Genomic DNA, 16,728 nt, shown 5'->3' with positions numbered 1-16,728 from the left:
GTATATTTTTTTATTTAGAATTATATTTTTAAGAATGTACGCCAGCTGAAGTTGAACGATTTTTTAAATGTATACCCAATGTTGGACATTAGGCAAAAGACATGCTAAATGCAGTTACAGGTGCACTCGATGAATTTGGTTTGAATTTACAGGATTTCCATGGTCAATCTTATGATGTCTGGATGTTCCTCAGGAATAATAACAAGGATACAAAACCTAAAATACTTCTGAAATTCATCGATGAAGCAAAAAAAAAATAGATAAGAAGAATATGAATATGTAATTCTACAGCAAATGAAGTAGTTTTTGGTGGTAAAGACAAATTAAAAACCGTTTTTTTGCCGTATTGGATCAACTCAGAAAGCAACTTAAAATGAGACATTCTGCATATTATGCAAAAATTTACGATAAATTCAATTTTTTGATCAACATGGACAACAAGTCAATTGATACCGATGATATTTTCCAAGGAGCCGAGAAACAACCTTTTTGGTAATCGTATTGACTATTGTATTCAATTAAATTAATACAGAATAATTTAAATTATTTCTTTATGTATTTTGTTTTTTTTTTTAATTTCGAAAACGAAAGGACGGCAAATGTCCTGCTTATAGGAGGCATTTTGCTTAATCCGCCACTGATTTATACTCAAGAGATAATTTACTATTGGTAAATTATCATCTACATAAATAAAATATATATGTTTTTCGTTACAACACGCATCACTTGAGAATGACTGGACCAATTTGCCTCATTTTTTTTAATTCGTAATAGTCCAAATAAGGTTTTAGCGGAAAGATAGATGTCGCCGTTGAGCACTATTTCGCTATATACGCGGATTTCGATAACTTTTCGTAAAAACTCCAGAGAGTAGCGAACAAAATGCAAGCCTCAAGACTACAGCTACACATTCATATTTTATAATCTAATAATTTATGCTAGACATTTCATAGTGACAGAATTAGGATACGATGCGTAAACTACTCAAGTAATCCCTAACAGTGAAGAAAAATGTCTTTCTTTTTCGAAATTGATTTCTAACAAGTTCATTGTTAATTGATTTGAATATATTTATGTGTTCAAGTTTGAGTAGACTTACAAAGAATCTAACTAATGCCATTGAATCGAAATTTTGGTCTATTTGAATGCAAACAGTGAAAAAGAAATTTGCCAATTTACGAAAAAAGCTACGTACCCATATGAATATACTGATTCCTTGGAAGAAATACAATAAACGTGTTTACCACCCATTGAAACATTTTACATGTAAGACAATAAAAAGGATAAATACAACTTTTATATTGAATATTTATGTGATGCAAAATAAATTTTTGATTTAGCTCGCTTGTTAAAAAAAATATGTTTGGTGATGTATGGTATAGAAATTTTATAAAAAGACATTCTGATATAATGGGCTCTAGGCTAGGTGAGAATATTAAACCTTCACGTGCAGCTGTCTAGGAAAATAATGAATGAATATTTTGACAACTTACAAAATTTTATTTCAGACATACCTCCTCAAAACATAATTAATTATGATTAGACCAACTTTGGTGATGATCAAGGTAGACAAAAGGTTCTAGTCAGGAAAATATCGAAACATGCAGTTAGAATTATGGATTCTTCCAAATCATCAGTGTCGGTTATGTTTGCAGTCAATGCATCTGGTTCAATGTTACTCTCGTATGTTGTTTATAAATCTTTACAATTTTCGAACTCTTGGACTTCTGGAGGCCCTGATGAATGCATGTATAACCGATTTCCTTCTAGTTGGTTCGATCAATGCATATTCGAAGATTGGTTCATATCAATTATTACACCTCATTGTCGTGGTTTACAAGGGTCAAAGCTGTTGTTGGAGACAATTTAGCTAGTCACATGTCAGTTAAAATAATACAGCTTTGTAATGAAAATATCATTAAGTTTATATTTGTTCCCCTTAATAGTACCCATTTGACCCAACTACAGGATGTGTCTTATTTTAGGCCACTTAAAATTGCTTGGCGTAGAGTTTTAGAAATTCATAAAAAGAGTAGGAAAGGACCAATTGAAAAAGAATTTTTTCTCAGATTATTAAAGTAAAAACTTGAAAAAATATCAGCTTCTCAATCAGACAACATAAAATCAGGTTTTATAAAAGCAACTGGGTTGTATTCTGTTGATAGAGATTGTGTATTAAAAAAATTACCAGAAGATGAGTTAGATAATTCTGCATCAGTTATCATACCACAAGTATTACATGCCTGTTTAAAGAAACCATGTATGGCAAAGTAATAGAGAAAGTTGGCAGAAGAAAGAAATTTAATATTTAGGCTGGATGCAGTGTAACTGAGGATAATTTATTTGTTACTGAAGATGAAACAAGTATGATAGATGTTACAGTAAATTTAGAAAGTATTGATAGTTATATTGACACTGAGACTGATAAACTCAATATAAAAAGAGTTAAAACTGTAGAAAATAATGTGACTCAAAAGAAAATAAAGACTGAAAAAACTTGTAAGACTGGTAAAAAATTCAATATTAAGCCTGGATGCAACGTGGCTGACGATAATTTATTTGTTACTGAAGATGAAACAATTATGATAGATGATACAGTAAATTTAGAAAATATTGATATTGGCACTAAGATTACCGAAAAATTGTTACCAAATGATATTAAGAGGGCGTCGTACGCAAAGCTGTTCGCAAAATATGCTCGAGAAATGGCGTTATTTTTTATCTCGGCCCGGCGGGAAACATTGTGCTCAAAACCGTTCCCCTCATTACACTCATTTTGCATTTTTTTTCTCATCTACAAAAATTATAATTATTAAATATCAGAGTAAAATAACTTAGAAAATTACCTAAATTCATAACCAAAGCAATTGTACTCTTGCGGGGAAGGTCAAGTAAATGAAACCAAGGGAAGCTGGGGGAATAGGAATAATAGATCGATGCCATTGTGCAAAATTATGCGGGTAAAGCCCTATGTGTAGTTGTCATTTAAATGTATTGTAGTATGTTAAGTATGTAATCAGTGAATGTACAACTAACAAACTGAGAGCGTTTAATTCTTTAGTTACTCTTACATTATAGATTCCATTATAGAAGAGGAGTTTTATCTAGCGACTAAAACAGTTTTCAATTGTTCTTTTGATTAAATTATGTTTTCTCTTTTATTTCTATATCATAAAGTCCAATAAGAATTATCTAGACGCGAACCTTCAGGTACACAATGACAACGTAGAGCGCGTACTAATTCTGTTGAATAGTTAAGACAATCGGAGCTCGGTTCATTTTAATAGTCCGATACGAGTTATCCAGTTACAGTTCCTTGGGAAGCTGTAAAACGCAGCCCTTGGAAACTTAGCGTTTACGTTGAGCGTACTCGATACTGTTGGATAGTTAAGATAAATTGAAGTCTGGTTTTCTTTAACAGTATCCAATACGCGCCATTGTGTGGTGTCTTCACAGGAAGCCATAAGGGCAACTCGGCGCACATTGGATACTGTTGGATAATTTGTGTTAGTTATTATAGTAAATAAGTAAAGTGTGAATAACTTTGTTTGTAGATAAGTTATGTGTAGTCCCACGACATAAAGTTAAAGTCGGTGTGACGAGAGATAGCCGTTAACTGAGATATTAGTACATAAACAATTGTCTAACCAAGGTAAATTATATATATAATAAGATACGTAATTTTTCATTATAGTATTCAGTATCTTAAAATGGACGACTGATTTAGAGTAGATAGAAATCAGGGTAGCTAAGGACACATCCATCCATCAGCTTATATAATTTTATTTAATCTTATTATCTTAATTAGGTATAGTGGTGGACCTTAAGAATATCGTTTTTGTGCGATAAGTATCTTTACCGTGTTAATTTTTATCCGTGTGCGAGGCCTGATTATACCAGCTATAATATTTCTCTTGATTCTTATATTTATTGGTCACTAGGTACTGCAAACACGTTAAACGTGTTACGAGCTGAGCGTTGGTTTTTGAAGAGAGGGTTTAATTGAAATAATAACACCAAAAGTGGCCAAATATGCCAAAAACAATTGTTATTGACACAAATAGGAAAGAAACAACACAAAATTATTTAACAAAATTTTACAACTTCAAAATTAGTTCATGAAACAGAGGGACGTGGACTGTGAGTAATGTAAGCTGATGGAATGATGTCTGAAGTTGGCATTGATCTAGCCTGGTATTTAAGTAAATCGACCCTCCGTATCGGCGAACTTTTATCGGCCAGCGGTTGCAAATTGTAATAAAACAACATTATAAATTATCTGTGTTGCAATTTAGAAACTGCGCTAGGTATATGATAAAATGTAATACGATTGTGCTAAAAAGCTCAATATTTGCGTTCCATTGGGCATTTGTATTTTAAAACTAAACAGTGCGCATCTCTATATTTAAAACAAACATCTTTAGTTTTGAACAATATCTTACTTCCTATATGTAACTTAAGTTTTAAAATGTATACTTAAAACCTGACCGATTGTTCACACACATCTTAGCAAATTAATTTGAATTTAAAAAGTAGTTTTTTTTTTTAAGATAGATAATGATAATGATACTGAATGGTAATTTTATTCAGCAGTAATGAAATTTACAAGAAATGTTTACATATATTCGTATTACACTGCATCGTCCATCACTAAGGATAAAATCCTTGTTTTGATGGACGAGAGTCTCTAAAAAATAATAATGACAATCTTAATAATAAGCAGCATATAATAATAAATATAGGCCTAATAATAATTATGTATTTACGTTATTATTTAAGCTACAAAAGTTTCAAAAGCTCTGGAAAATACCAGAAAATATAAAAATTCTGTCTAGTATTGTAAAATAACATGGCAACTAAATTGCAATTTGCTTAAAGAAAAAATGAAGTAATCACAGTCCATAGAGAACTATTAGATACAAGACAAAATGGTCATAAATTAGCACCAAGTTGAAAGCGATTTGATCGTTATCGAAATGCATTAAATGTAATTATCTGCTCTCTGTTCTTATTAACATTATTTTATTAGGTATCGTTTTTCAAATAAAGTGGGCCATATCAGGTAATCGGAAAAGTCACGATTTCTCATGAATTATTTTGTAAAGAAATACAACAAAACCATAGGTATTTCATATAATCACTTGCCAATGTGCAGGCAGTAAAATAAAAAATTGTTTTTCCTATCCCTGTTGACTGTTATCGACACGGGTGAATGAGAAAAACATGTTATTGTAGAAAAAAAACCTACTCGGCCGTGGTGAAAAAAATAAGAACACACCTTTGTAAACATAAGTAGTGGAACATTTTTGCAAAAACACGGTTTTGTATTTATCTAGCGAATAACCGTAGACAACACCACCAAAAGAAACGTAGAAAATAATTATTTTAGAGTTTATTCGACGGTCGACTTCAGCGCCAACAGTCTTAGAGCTACATTGTTACAAGTACTCGATTGAATTTTTGTCGTCGTTTTAAATAAAACTCATAATTATGCATTTCAAGTGCGCCCTTATTTTCTGCGCGCTGTACTTACTAACGTCAGCATGGGTAAGATTATGATACTGTGTTTATATTTTTTTTTATCTTGGATAGTATAATTTCAAAAATGTTATAGTCTGTTTAAAGCCTAACGGCTAAAATTATAAAACATGGAACATGCTTTAGCCTGCTGGCTCTTGAATAATGATTATTTTCAGATCTATTTACTCCTTACTATATATATATATATATATATATTTATATATTATGATGCTAGAGTAGTCTAAATTGTATGTTGTAGCCAAATGTTTTTAGAAGTCTTAATATTTGCCTTAATCAGTTTATTGGCAACATTCACCTGGTTAGTTATTTTGGATTAATTTAACCATTAATTGTATTGAACTCGTTGTGAAATTATTTTTCATTTATAACGATGAATATTTGGTTACTCATTTAAAAAAATATATCAATATATGGGTTTGTACATTTCATGGCTAACTTAAAACATTTTTAATGTATATAAATTTATCAATTATATTTAAAAAACAGCTGTTAATAAGTAAATAATAAGTTTATAAAATAATTTAGGTATTTGGTGCACTGAATGTAATTATTATTTTATAATAATTGTCCAGATCTAAAAAGACTTGCCTCAAGACATTTCATACACTTAAAATGTGACGCTATTTTCTGTCGTTTTCGAGCATGCTAAAATTAAATACATACCGATTATATATGATACAGTACAAATTAGTGTAAATCTGCTGCGTCATCGGCAATAGATTCATTCTGTACGTTTACCAATACAATTGAAAGCCGTCGTACTCTATTTCAGAGCACCGGACTGAACAGTGATCAATTAGAACTGTTGCAAGACCTGTATAAACCTTACAAACTGACTAGTCATGAAGTTAGTGTGGAGACAATCAGGCAAGTTGTGGAAAATACTTTTAAAATGGAATATTCTACCATTGAGTTTATATTCAGTTCAGGTAACATGTTGCTAAACAATTATATTATACCTATCTGTTGGGAAATTTAGGTCTACCGTTATGGCCGTTAAGGGATATGCGCTCTTTACATTAGAGTACCTAGTTAAGAGTAATTAATTTGGAGTACCTAATTAGGAGTACCTAATATTTTATCTCTAATATATAATCACTTGCAACCGCTAGATCACGCCACATGCACAAATTTATCTCGGTAACGTTCTGCGTGATGCCGATTTTCTTATTGACCCCTAGCCTAAAGACATATCTATGTCAAAACTTAAACCTATTTATGTTGAATATTTATTTCTAAATCATTCATAAACAAAATATATACGTTACCATTTATGTTTTAAAAGTTGATATAGGTCTAGAATAAAATGTTTAACACATTGTGTTTAACATTATTAATAGTTTTTGTAAAAAAAAAGAGGTATAGTTGGAGGAGCTCTTGGGGGCGTTAGTACACCATTCATCTGATCGCTATAAAACTTTGGGAAGTTGTTGAGTACATTCCCGCAAACCTAAATGGCATAGTACTTTTTGAAAATTCCACCCCTAAGGGTAGCATCAAACACGAACTTTGTACTTTAAATACGAAATGTAAATAAATTAAATGTTTATAACCATGGTAACCCCGGTACTCAAGCAAATGGTAGATGATGATTTAAGGAACAGGCCGATTCTATGTTCAACGATTCTGGGCAACCTTTCGACTGTTGGAACGGAATCTGGGACCGGGACTGGGACCCTCGAGTAAGAGGAGGAGATAATAACCGGAAAAAGTGTTGTCAACGTGAAAACGCTGAAGCGCGAGAAAACGCTGTCACGCTGTTATCTGATAAGAGATAGAAGATAGGAGATAGGAGATAAGAGATGAAGATGGGGATGGGGTGGGAATGGGAGAATGGGAATTATTTTACTCAGCCCTGGCAGACTAAATCTCGGGCAACGCCGGGTAGGTTAGGTTAGGTTAGGCAACAGCTTGTATATAATATATTGTATCATTAGGTATATTCAATTTGTAATGCACGACCAGCCCTTGGTGCTATCTGACATATTAGACTTGGTAGGTTTGGTTTGGAAGCTTATAGTGTGTCAGGCAAAATCTATCGTTATAACTGACTTAATTATAAAATGAATGAATTAATTAACAACTAAACAATTTGTACACAGATGAGTCCGATTCTATGAATTTATTTTATTTATTGTGGATAGTGGTCGACAATGAAGTCAAACGTACTGACAAAATCAAGGTATTAAAGTTCTCAAATTAACTAGTATAAACTCTAAATGATATATATATATATACCAAATATAGGAAAATATCAAAACTGTGGTTTTATATGCGTTGGTTCCCTGTGCCTTTTTAAAAATTATTCTTTTTCATACTATTATTAAATTTATGAAATAGCTAAAATTTGATATATTTTTCAAAAATTTAACCCCATTCCATTAAACTGTATACATGGAAGGTGCATAATGCATATTTTCCATATAATAAAAGTGACCCGCCTCGGAAGCCGCCATTTTGAATCCGTTTTCTTATTTTACTTACCGTATCTAATTTTGTTAAGTGATTTTTTCTGATGATGGTTTCTGACTTCATATTGTTGATATCATTTTTTTTAACCGGTGATAAAAGATAATACGATGTTATCAGATTTTTATCATGAAATAAATGGTATATTACAACGTTTTATCCATGACAGGACTCAAAATGGCGGAATCCGTGTGTCGCCAATTTATTTTCACTATGCGCTTTCCATGTATATAGTTCAGGGCCCTATTCTTCTAAATTCAAATTTTTAAACGGTTTTACTATATAGGCTGACTTTTTAAGGATGAGATACTTATTTACTCTTAAAATAATTCCGATTTCGTAGTATGTTTTTTTTAGAGAAAATTAACATCTCACCTTTAATGAAACACTCTGTAAACTAAGATATTTGTTCAAGATAATTTTATGGTCAGGTCATTGCTGTTATAAGCAATCACTCTGTATTAATAAATTATTTTCAGGTTAAAAAACTCACTTTTTTGGAAGTATCGTTTTACCTATATGAGTTTGAGAAACACTTTAAATTGCATAATCAAAAGGGGTATATTTATCTTCAACAGCTATCAGCAGTTTTCAATTATTGGCCAACTATAAATCATGCATTCAACAAAAAATTTAAAAACCTTGAAACCGATGGTAATACAATAGGTAGTGATAAACATGATGTACAATATTTTTAGTTCTTAATTCAATTTTAGAATACACTGTAATGAACGCGGTGGATTTCTTGTTGACTATGATGGACATCAAACCAAAAGTAAGCGCAATACGCCAGCAAAATTTTAATAAAGAAGGAAAATAAATTCTCTAGACACATTATATAGAAATTTTCTAGATAAGGAATTTAAAAAAAAAAAGCAAACAAACAGTTCCTATGATATTTATTTCTTTTGAAAATATTTTTAATATATTAAAAGAACTTGGTCTACACGTAAATAACACATTCAAAAAACAAAATAAGTTAATATTTAAAAGTAAAAAAACTATAAATGGTGAAAAAAAAATGAAATAATTCAATTTTTTTAAAACTGTACTGTCGCCCTGACTGTACATTTTTCTTTTACAATGTTCTTTTTTCCATGTTTTTAACTCATATCTCTTCTGTTATTTTGATTTTCCGCTAAGAGGACGGCATATCCTTTAAAATAATCGTATAAAAATGCGTAGGCCTGAGCGAAATGTCCATAGAAACAAATTGTTAGACCTGTTAAAAAAAATGAGCTAAGTTTTCGCGTAGGTTTTATTAAAAACCTAAATTTTACTATAAATACAAGCACTTAAAAAAATAAAGAAATGTCTGAATATAAATAATAGCTTTGAATGTTTGGTTGATAATATAAAAACAAAACGGCGAGACAAATAAGATAAAGTTCTCATTATTTTATGTTGATTATTGATATGTTGATGATTATTAGTTGAATGCGTAGCTCTGTTAAGGTGACATTTTTTTTTAAATCGCTGCTAAAGATGCTGTGGTAGAAAAATAAATTAACTACCAAAAAAAAAAACCATAACTACTGAACTAATAATTACACATTACAGTTTAACATTTAAATTACGAATTTGCAAAACATTGCCTATACTTTACTCTTTAAAAATAGGCGTAGTGGGGTCAAACCACATACTTATTAAGTGTATGCTTAATAAGTATATATTATTATATAAGTATATGCTTTTTTTCGCAAAATGTAATTAAGAAAACTTTTTTTTTATATGGACTGCAATTTTTTTCCATCAAACCATTTATTGCGTCTAACCATTGAACAATTCAAATACCTACTGTGATTTTTTAAGTGAACAAAAGGTCAACAATTATTTCATCATTTATAAGATGATTAGTTCAATGATGTTTTGTGGGAATCTTATTTTGAAAATAGTACTAAAAACCGTGCTAGTACAAAAATTCCCTTTATAAAAATACATACACTAATCAAACGTAAACATTTCTATTATCAAATTCATGCTAGACATTTTGAACTTTCCATATTTAAGATTGAATTCAGTTTATTTTTATTTAATTATAAAAAATGTCAATAGACTATTATCGATTTTTGGGACAGTGCTTAAATTAATACTTTTTCAATACATTGTAGGGCCGTGGTCTGATCCTAGCACAAATAGAAATGTTTGTTGATTTGTACGAAGCACACAAGACATCCGATGGCATTAACGCTGACGCAAGTAGAGAAGTGTTCCAAAAGCTTGGTATACAAATAGAAGACGATTTGAAAAACCTATTTGAATCCAAACGTAAGAAATTTTGTTTATATTTTACTAGGTATGATAAGTAATTGGAGAACTACTAATTCTTAAAACTCGTACAGGATCTCCTGAAATATTGTTGATGGATTTAATCATCGTTGCGGCAGAACGCAATATAACCGTTCCGAAAAATGTAATTTCATTCATAATTTTTTTTTTATAACTTTTAAAGTTCAACGATGTTATGTTTGTTTTCCTATCTCCATTAACAATTAATAACTATTGTACATTAACAACTGTTTAGGAAATAAGAGTAGGCAGTGTAATCGAGGTCGTAAATGGCACTCAAGAATTCATTACGATGGACAAAAACGGAGACGGTCTACTATCTTCGGATGAGTATGCTGCAGACCTAAAGTACATGATAATGAGTGATTTGGCAACATCAAAAGAGTCACCAGAAGTTTTCGATAGAGCGCAACATTATATAAATATATTCAAAGGTGAAGTTAATTTAAACAGTGTTTAAATGTTGTTAAAGACGATTGTCGGTTATCGCCTAGTAAAAAAAATGAATTTTACTTTTTTTAGCTAATAAAGCCATAAACGTCGCGGAGTATACTGAAATTGGTTTGTTAACGATTAATTTAGAAGGCCGCATTGAATCCGACGACGATGACTGAAAATTAATTAATTAATTGGACATGTTTAATAATCATAATGATAATAATACGAGTAATATTTGACCCGGTTTTATGTAATTATCAATTGAAATATTATGCTCCTTGGTGTCTAATAATAAAAAATGTACTATATTATGTCTATTAATTAGTAATAGTAGGAATTAGTTAACATTCGATGTTTTTAACAGTAAATACATTAATTTTTCACAATTCATTTTATAATTGTTTCTTCTATACATTTATTACCAAAATATGTTGTTATTTATTTTCAGTTTATTAATAAAAAAAATTCTGTCAAATTAGTTATGTGTATTCCTGGTGTTTTTTTAAGTTTCTTAATATTATTGTAAACCTTATCTCTGCCTTTATACACAATGTAGAAAGAAACTGATTAAAGATGATTTTTGAATAAAATATCAGAGATGATTTTAAAACCTTAAGATTATTTTTATTATAGAGTTTAACTGAAAATGATTATAGGTAGGTACAAAAATATACAGAGTAGATATTCGTGGAGACGTTGTTAATTGAACAACAAGCCAATTGCATTTGCCTAATAGATATATATTTGAAAGTGATTTTATCCGAGAGGCCTAGTACAGTAGAATATAGGTATAATGAAATCACAACAACGAGGCGACGGAGAGGTCAAAGGTCTACAGGAATTATTATAAATAAAAGTAAATAAAATCACTTACGCTTTGATGGTTTTATTTTGTAATTTTATCGGTCACACTGTGCTTGGTTTGGACTGTACTGGCTTAAAAATACTAACTACCGATTTGCATCGAAGCGTTTCTTCGAAAGTGATTTTATCACTTTCAGATATAAACATTATTGTAAAGCTGTGACCTCCCCGTCCCCACTATGATCCGACACCACTGTACTGGTTTTTAGTTTACCTTTTAAATGGTTAAACAAATTAAGGTAAAAATTTCATTATCAAAATGACAGTAAATAATGGATTCACTCAGTATAATGAAGATCCAAAAATTCGTCTTTTACAAATGCTAAATCTTCATTTTCTTCTTTTTTTGTCTCAGATTTGAAAAAATTATCTTTATCGACTTCGCCGACTTCCAATTTATTTGCAATACGTTTACATGACTCCCAGAATATGTAAACGATTATGAAGTCGGTTATTATTTCAAATTAGATAACGTTTAGTATATCGCTTAACTTCTAAGATAAATATAGACAAGTAAGTTGTTATTATGATTTACCTACACATACACAGTGTGACACCACTACGATTCAATACAAAACAAAGGTGCTCAAAAAATGTTGAAAGTGGTAAGTGACAAATTATTAGGTAATGAATAAAAGACATACAAAAAAGAATGGCATTTTAAGACCAATACATAACGGATTTGAAGACAACACTAGAAACCTCGGCGGACAAGCCTGTCTTATCAAAAATAACCGAAATGGTTGAAAAACAAAGGGATTAAACACTAATAACAAAGATTACTTAGACAACAATAATCATGAGGTAACATTTCAAAGGTTACATGATAAGGATAAAAAGGAACATGAACTAGTAACAAACAAAACCAAGTTTTTTTGTAGAAAATAACGGGTGTGTGACGTCCTCTTACACTGTTAATGATATTTTTTTATTTCATTTTAGGCCATGCTTTCTAAGGCATTAACTTATGACATTGTCTAAATCCTACCGTTTTATATTAATCCAAATCCCGACGCAGTGGTTTTGTTGTAATGGAAAATCTAAGCCATTAAAGACATAGATTTCAAAATATAACGAATTAAAACTTACTTAAATATAACAACTTTCTTAGGAGTCATTTATACATCCTAAATTAATATATAAAATATTTGCAAAACATAAATAAATATATTTTTGTTTCATAACGAAACCACAATGAATTTATTAGTTTATAATTGAATCCACTAGTTTGGAGACAATCCGTTAAACTCAGGGGCTCATTTAAAATCATTTTTCTAGTGGTTGGGTGAGGGGGCAGGTGTACAGATTTTTTGTGTTAAATCACAAGTAAGTATTATTTTTATTTTACGTATGCTTAGTGCACACTTTTTATAAGTCCACCCTTTTTGATATCAATGGATAGAAATTTGAATTTTCTTTATTTTTCATACATCAGGCAAATTCCTATAACCCATATTTTATTGATTTATTGTTTTGCCCAGATGTAATAAGTCCTCAACTTAAGATGTTCAGTCCTTGATGTTCTATACAAGTGTAGTTATCATATTGCACACATATAATAAGTTCGGACTTATAATATGTGTGCAGTTAATATATACATATTTCTGTCAACGGACTTTGAGTACAATATTTGAGCATAAATATTAACTATGAAGCAGTGGACTATTTGTTGTGTTTCGTTACTATTGCAATAAGTTCAGTGATGAACTTTATAGGATTTTTATTATTTCCCGCGTTTTGAAAGCATCAAGACAAAAGTTAGTATCAATTCCATAGTATAATTACGATAAATTAATAAATTAATAAGTTATAGGATTTTATGATAAAACCTCATAAATAAATATTAAATAATATAGGTACACAATTTATTTAGAACTATATTATATATTATTAAAGACATTTCTTAAATTAAAATTTTTATTTTGACAGTATAATAAACATATTATTTAAGTAGATAGATAGGTAATTTACCTGGAGGGGGGAGATGTTGGCTATGGTCTAAAATATAAGAAAGTCTTATGTCAAAGTATGAAAAAAACGTACACCGGGTACATAAGTTACAATAAAAAATTAGTACAAATTTACATAAACACAATTATTATATTCAATTTATAACTTTCTACGTTACAGTATGCTTAATTGTTGAAGCTGTTGAAAAAATAAGTAAGCCATTAGTAGTTGATTGTTTTTAAAAATAATGGTCATAACATTTTTTAATACTTATTTGTTAGTTATTTTTTTTGTCTGAGTTAGTTATTTTAACTATAAAAAATATTTTTTTGTAGTTATTTTAGTCTACTGCATAGAAAATATATATAGTTAGTTCAATTAAAATTATAGTTAATACGGGGGCAAATGAATTACTAATTAGGATCACTAAATAAATAGTTGGTCTAACTAAATGTATGGTTTGATTTAACTAAAAATGTAGTAAATAAAATATAGTAAATTGTTAAAAAAAGAAATTGTTGTAAGTCCACTTATTCATTACAAGTCCATTCCTATCTAAATTAATTTTGTTACTTTATTATAAGTCCACATAAGTTTTCAAAAAATGACACATCATTTTATAAAAAAAATGTTATTTAAATTGCTTTTAAATAAAATGAAACTACGTGTATTTTTAAGTTTAATTTTGATTTTAGATAATAATTTGATTAAATATTACTTAAGTTTTGAATTCGCATAAATTCAAAAAAAGTTCTTTTCGTTCTCCTGAACAATTTTAGTTTTGTGACTTATAACAAGTGTGCACTATGCCATCGATATTTTGCTTATTTTATTTAATCTGGTTTTTATCATTTTTTTTTAAGTACAAAAATTCTATGATAAGATGCACATGTGTATGGAATCCAAGAGACCCCGATAATAAAAATCTAAATCGTTCACGATTCTTACCAATACATTATAGACAATTTAAGTACACCAAAATCCATTGATGAGTTGAAAAAAATAAAAATTCAAATAATGTCAACATTTTGAAAACTTTTATCTAAAGTAAAAAATACTAAAAAGACTGTATTGACATTAAATAATAAAATGGGACAAATCTATCACAGTGAAGTAAACAATATCATAGTAAGAAAACAATTTTATTAAAAAATGGACAAACAAATTGTACATAATAAAAAGTGTACAAATTGTACAAATAAAGAGTGATAACAGAAATGAGTTTTTAGTCATTTTTTATATTAATTCGTACTATTGTGTTAGGGTTTATATTTCTGTTAATTTAGTACAGTTAGTTTCCCCTCCCGTTCTTTTACGCGCTACTGTGATTGCCAGTGTCGAAATTGGATATTTTTTCATTAATTTTTATTACAAAATAAGTGTAAAATATTTATTTATGGTTTGTAAGCATTTTAATCAAGTTAAGCTTGTTTGTCTAGTTTCGTGAAATTGGTAGACATGGTAGTTAAGACGGTAGTATTGCTCATGTCTGTATATCTGGAACAACTGCGAATAAGTGTGTAAGTCGATTTCAGTGATTTTACAGGAGAGCGTATTGTCAGTTATTATTAAACTACAAACAAATATAAAGTAAAATAAAAATCTGACCTGACAGTCGAATGAACCCAAGTTGTACCTGCACTTCGTAGAGGTTAACTGCTAGCTGAACAAGTACATCCCGTTCAATTAGTTTATTTCAAGAGTCCAGTTCATCACTTTGACCGTGTTTTTAAGTAGATATCATGTCTAAAATAGCGGAGAAATAAAAACAATAATATTCTTAAAATTTCAAACACAACATTAGTATTTGAAAGAAACCAAGCTAAGTAAACAATCCGCTTTGATGACGAATAAAAATATAACGAGAACAAAAATAGCCACAGCCAACAAGAACTTATATTAAAAAAAAAAACAATCGAATATTTGATTTTGGGGATTTTAAAAGATAGTATAGATAGATTAATACGTGTTTTAGAAATTATTATAATATTTAGAAGTGAGTTAATTCCTTAAAAAAAAAGTGTATTTCAGATTTTTGAAAATGTCCTTTTTTTATTTAAACTCTTAAAATGGTACCTACACACTTTTACACAATATACAACTATATTATCTGAACAAAAAAAAATCTTAATTGTATAATAGTTAATATAAATTAATATATTTACTGTGTATTAATACAGTAATAGTGTACTATTACTATTGTAATAATAAATATTAATTGTAATATAGTTATATTTAGAGTAGGTAGGTAATATACGCTATTATATATTATACACAATCGTCCATGATTTATATATATATATAATAAATTAGTATTTATATTTTGTATATTGTAACTTTTAAATTTTGATTTCATGACTAAATAAATAAGTTCATTAATATTTAATAACATACATTAAATATACTATGTATTAAGTATATTTAATCTATGATAATAATAATATTTATTTATAATATTAGTGTTTGTCTTGTTTAGTATAAAATGTCTGCTTTGTCTACGTTAACTGTTTTTGTAAAATTGCACGGTTATCGACGTACACACATTTTGCACGTATTTTGCAGTTTGTGATGATAGGCCTAGTTTTTGTGAATGGAAAAACGTTTACGTTCTGGCCTAAGAAAGGCCAAACTCCGCCAAAAAAAAAAAGGTTTGGTAATTTATATCAAAGGTAAGACACCGTGAAATGAAATGTACATACTCTTTTGGTAAAATTGCGCGGTTAATGTTGATTTCATTACTAATAAGATAAGTTTATATATAATAACAAAGATATCCTTGTGGTTAGGGGAGAAAGAATACTACCAAGGTCTTCGCTCCTGTCGTAAAAGGCGACTAACGCGACGTAGAGCCCTTCTGACAGGTCACTTCTTCTTGTGACACACCTTCTCCGGCCCGCAATTAGCACACATATGTTTGGTAATTTTTACAAAATCTATTAAATTAATAAAACCGATTTTTATTTACAGAACTGAGATGATATACGTACACCTACCGTACAGTGGCAATTCGACTTATTACTTATCAGACTAAAACGTATTGCACCCGCAACACAATTATATGTGTTCAATTTAATTAAGTTATTAAAAATATATATATTTTTTTTTAATGGTTTCGGGCTCTACAATAAGACTGCACAGTATTACTAACCGTATTACAAACATCAAAAACTGGATATT

The 16,728-nt window shown here is 29.6% G+C and overlaps 1 protein-coding gene across 3 annotated transcripts; it reads left to right on the top strand.

Annotated features, from left to right (window-relative positions):
• The first annotated feature begins 5,413 nt into the window (after positions 1-5,413).
• LOC126839685 (uncharacterized) lies at positions 5,414-11,068 on the top strand. Of its 3 annotated transcripts, none has more exons than XM_050575095.1 (9): positions 5,414-5,547; positions 6,314-6,470; positions 7,644-7,723; positions 8,589-8,664; positions 8,727-8,785; positions 10,122-10,278; positions 10,353-10,423; positions 10,535-10,733; positions 10,822-11,068. In XM_050575095.1, exons 1-9 carry the CDS (start codon positions 5,491-5,493, stop codon positions 10,911-10,913), a joined length of 948 nt encoding a protein of 315 aa, XP_050431052.1. In that variant the 5' UTR covers positions 5,414-5,490; the 3' UTR covers positions 10,914-11,068. The 3 variants fall into 3 exon arrangements, with proteins under 3 accessions (XP_050431052.1, XP_050431051.1, XP_050431050.1); XM_050575094.1 differs by having other exon boundaries at positions 8,541-8,664; XM_050575093.1 differs by having other exon boundaries at positions 8,490-8,664.
• Positions 11,069-16,728: the final 5,660 nt, after the last annotated feature.

The sequence above is a fragment of the Adelges cooleyi genome, unplaced genomic scaffold (assembly GCF_023614345.1).
Source record: "Adelges cooleyi isolate 19-005CV unplaced genomic scaffold, UGA_ACOO_1.1 ACOO_flye_CR_arks_rails_tigmint_CR_PRNA_307, whole genome shotgun sequence".
In the NCBI taxonomy this organism is placed as follows: domain Eukaryota; kingdom Metazoa; phylum Arthropoda; class Insecta; order Hemiptera; family Adelgidae; genus Adelges; species Adelges cooleyi.
Note: the sequence above shows the minus strand (reverse complement) of the source record. Positions and strands in the feature narration are given on the sequence as shown.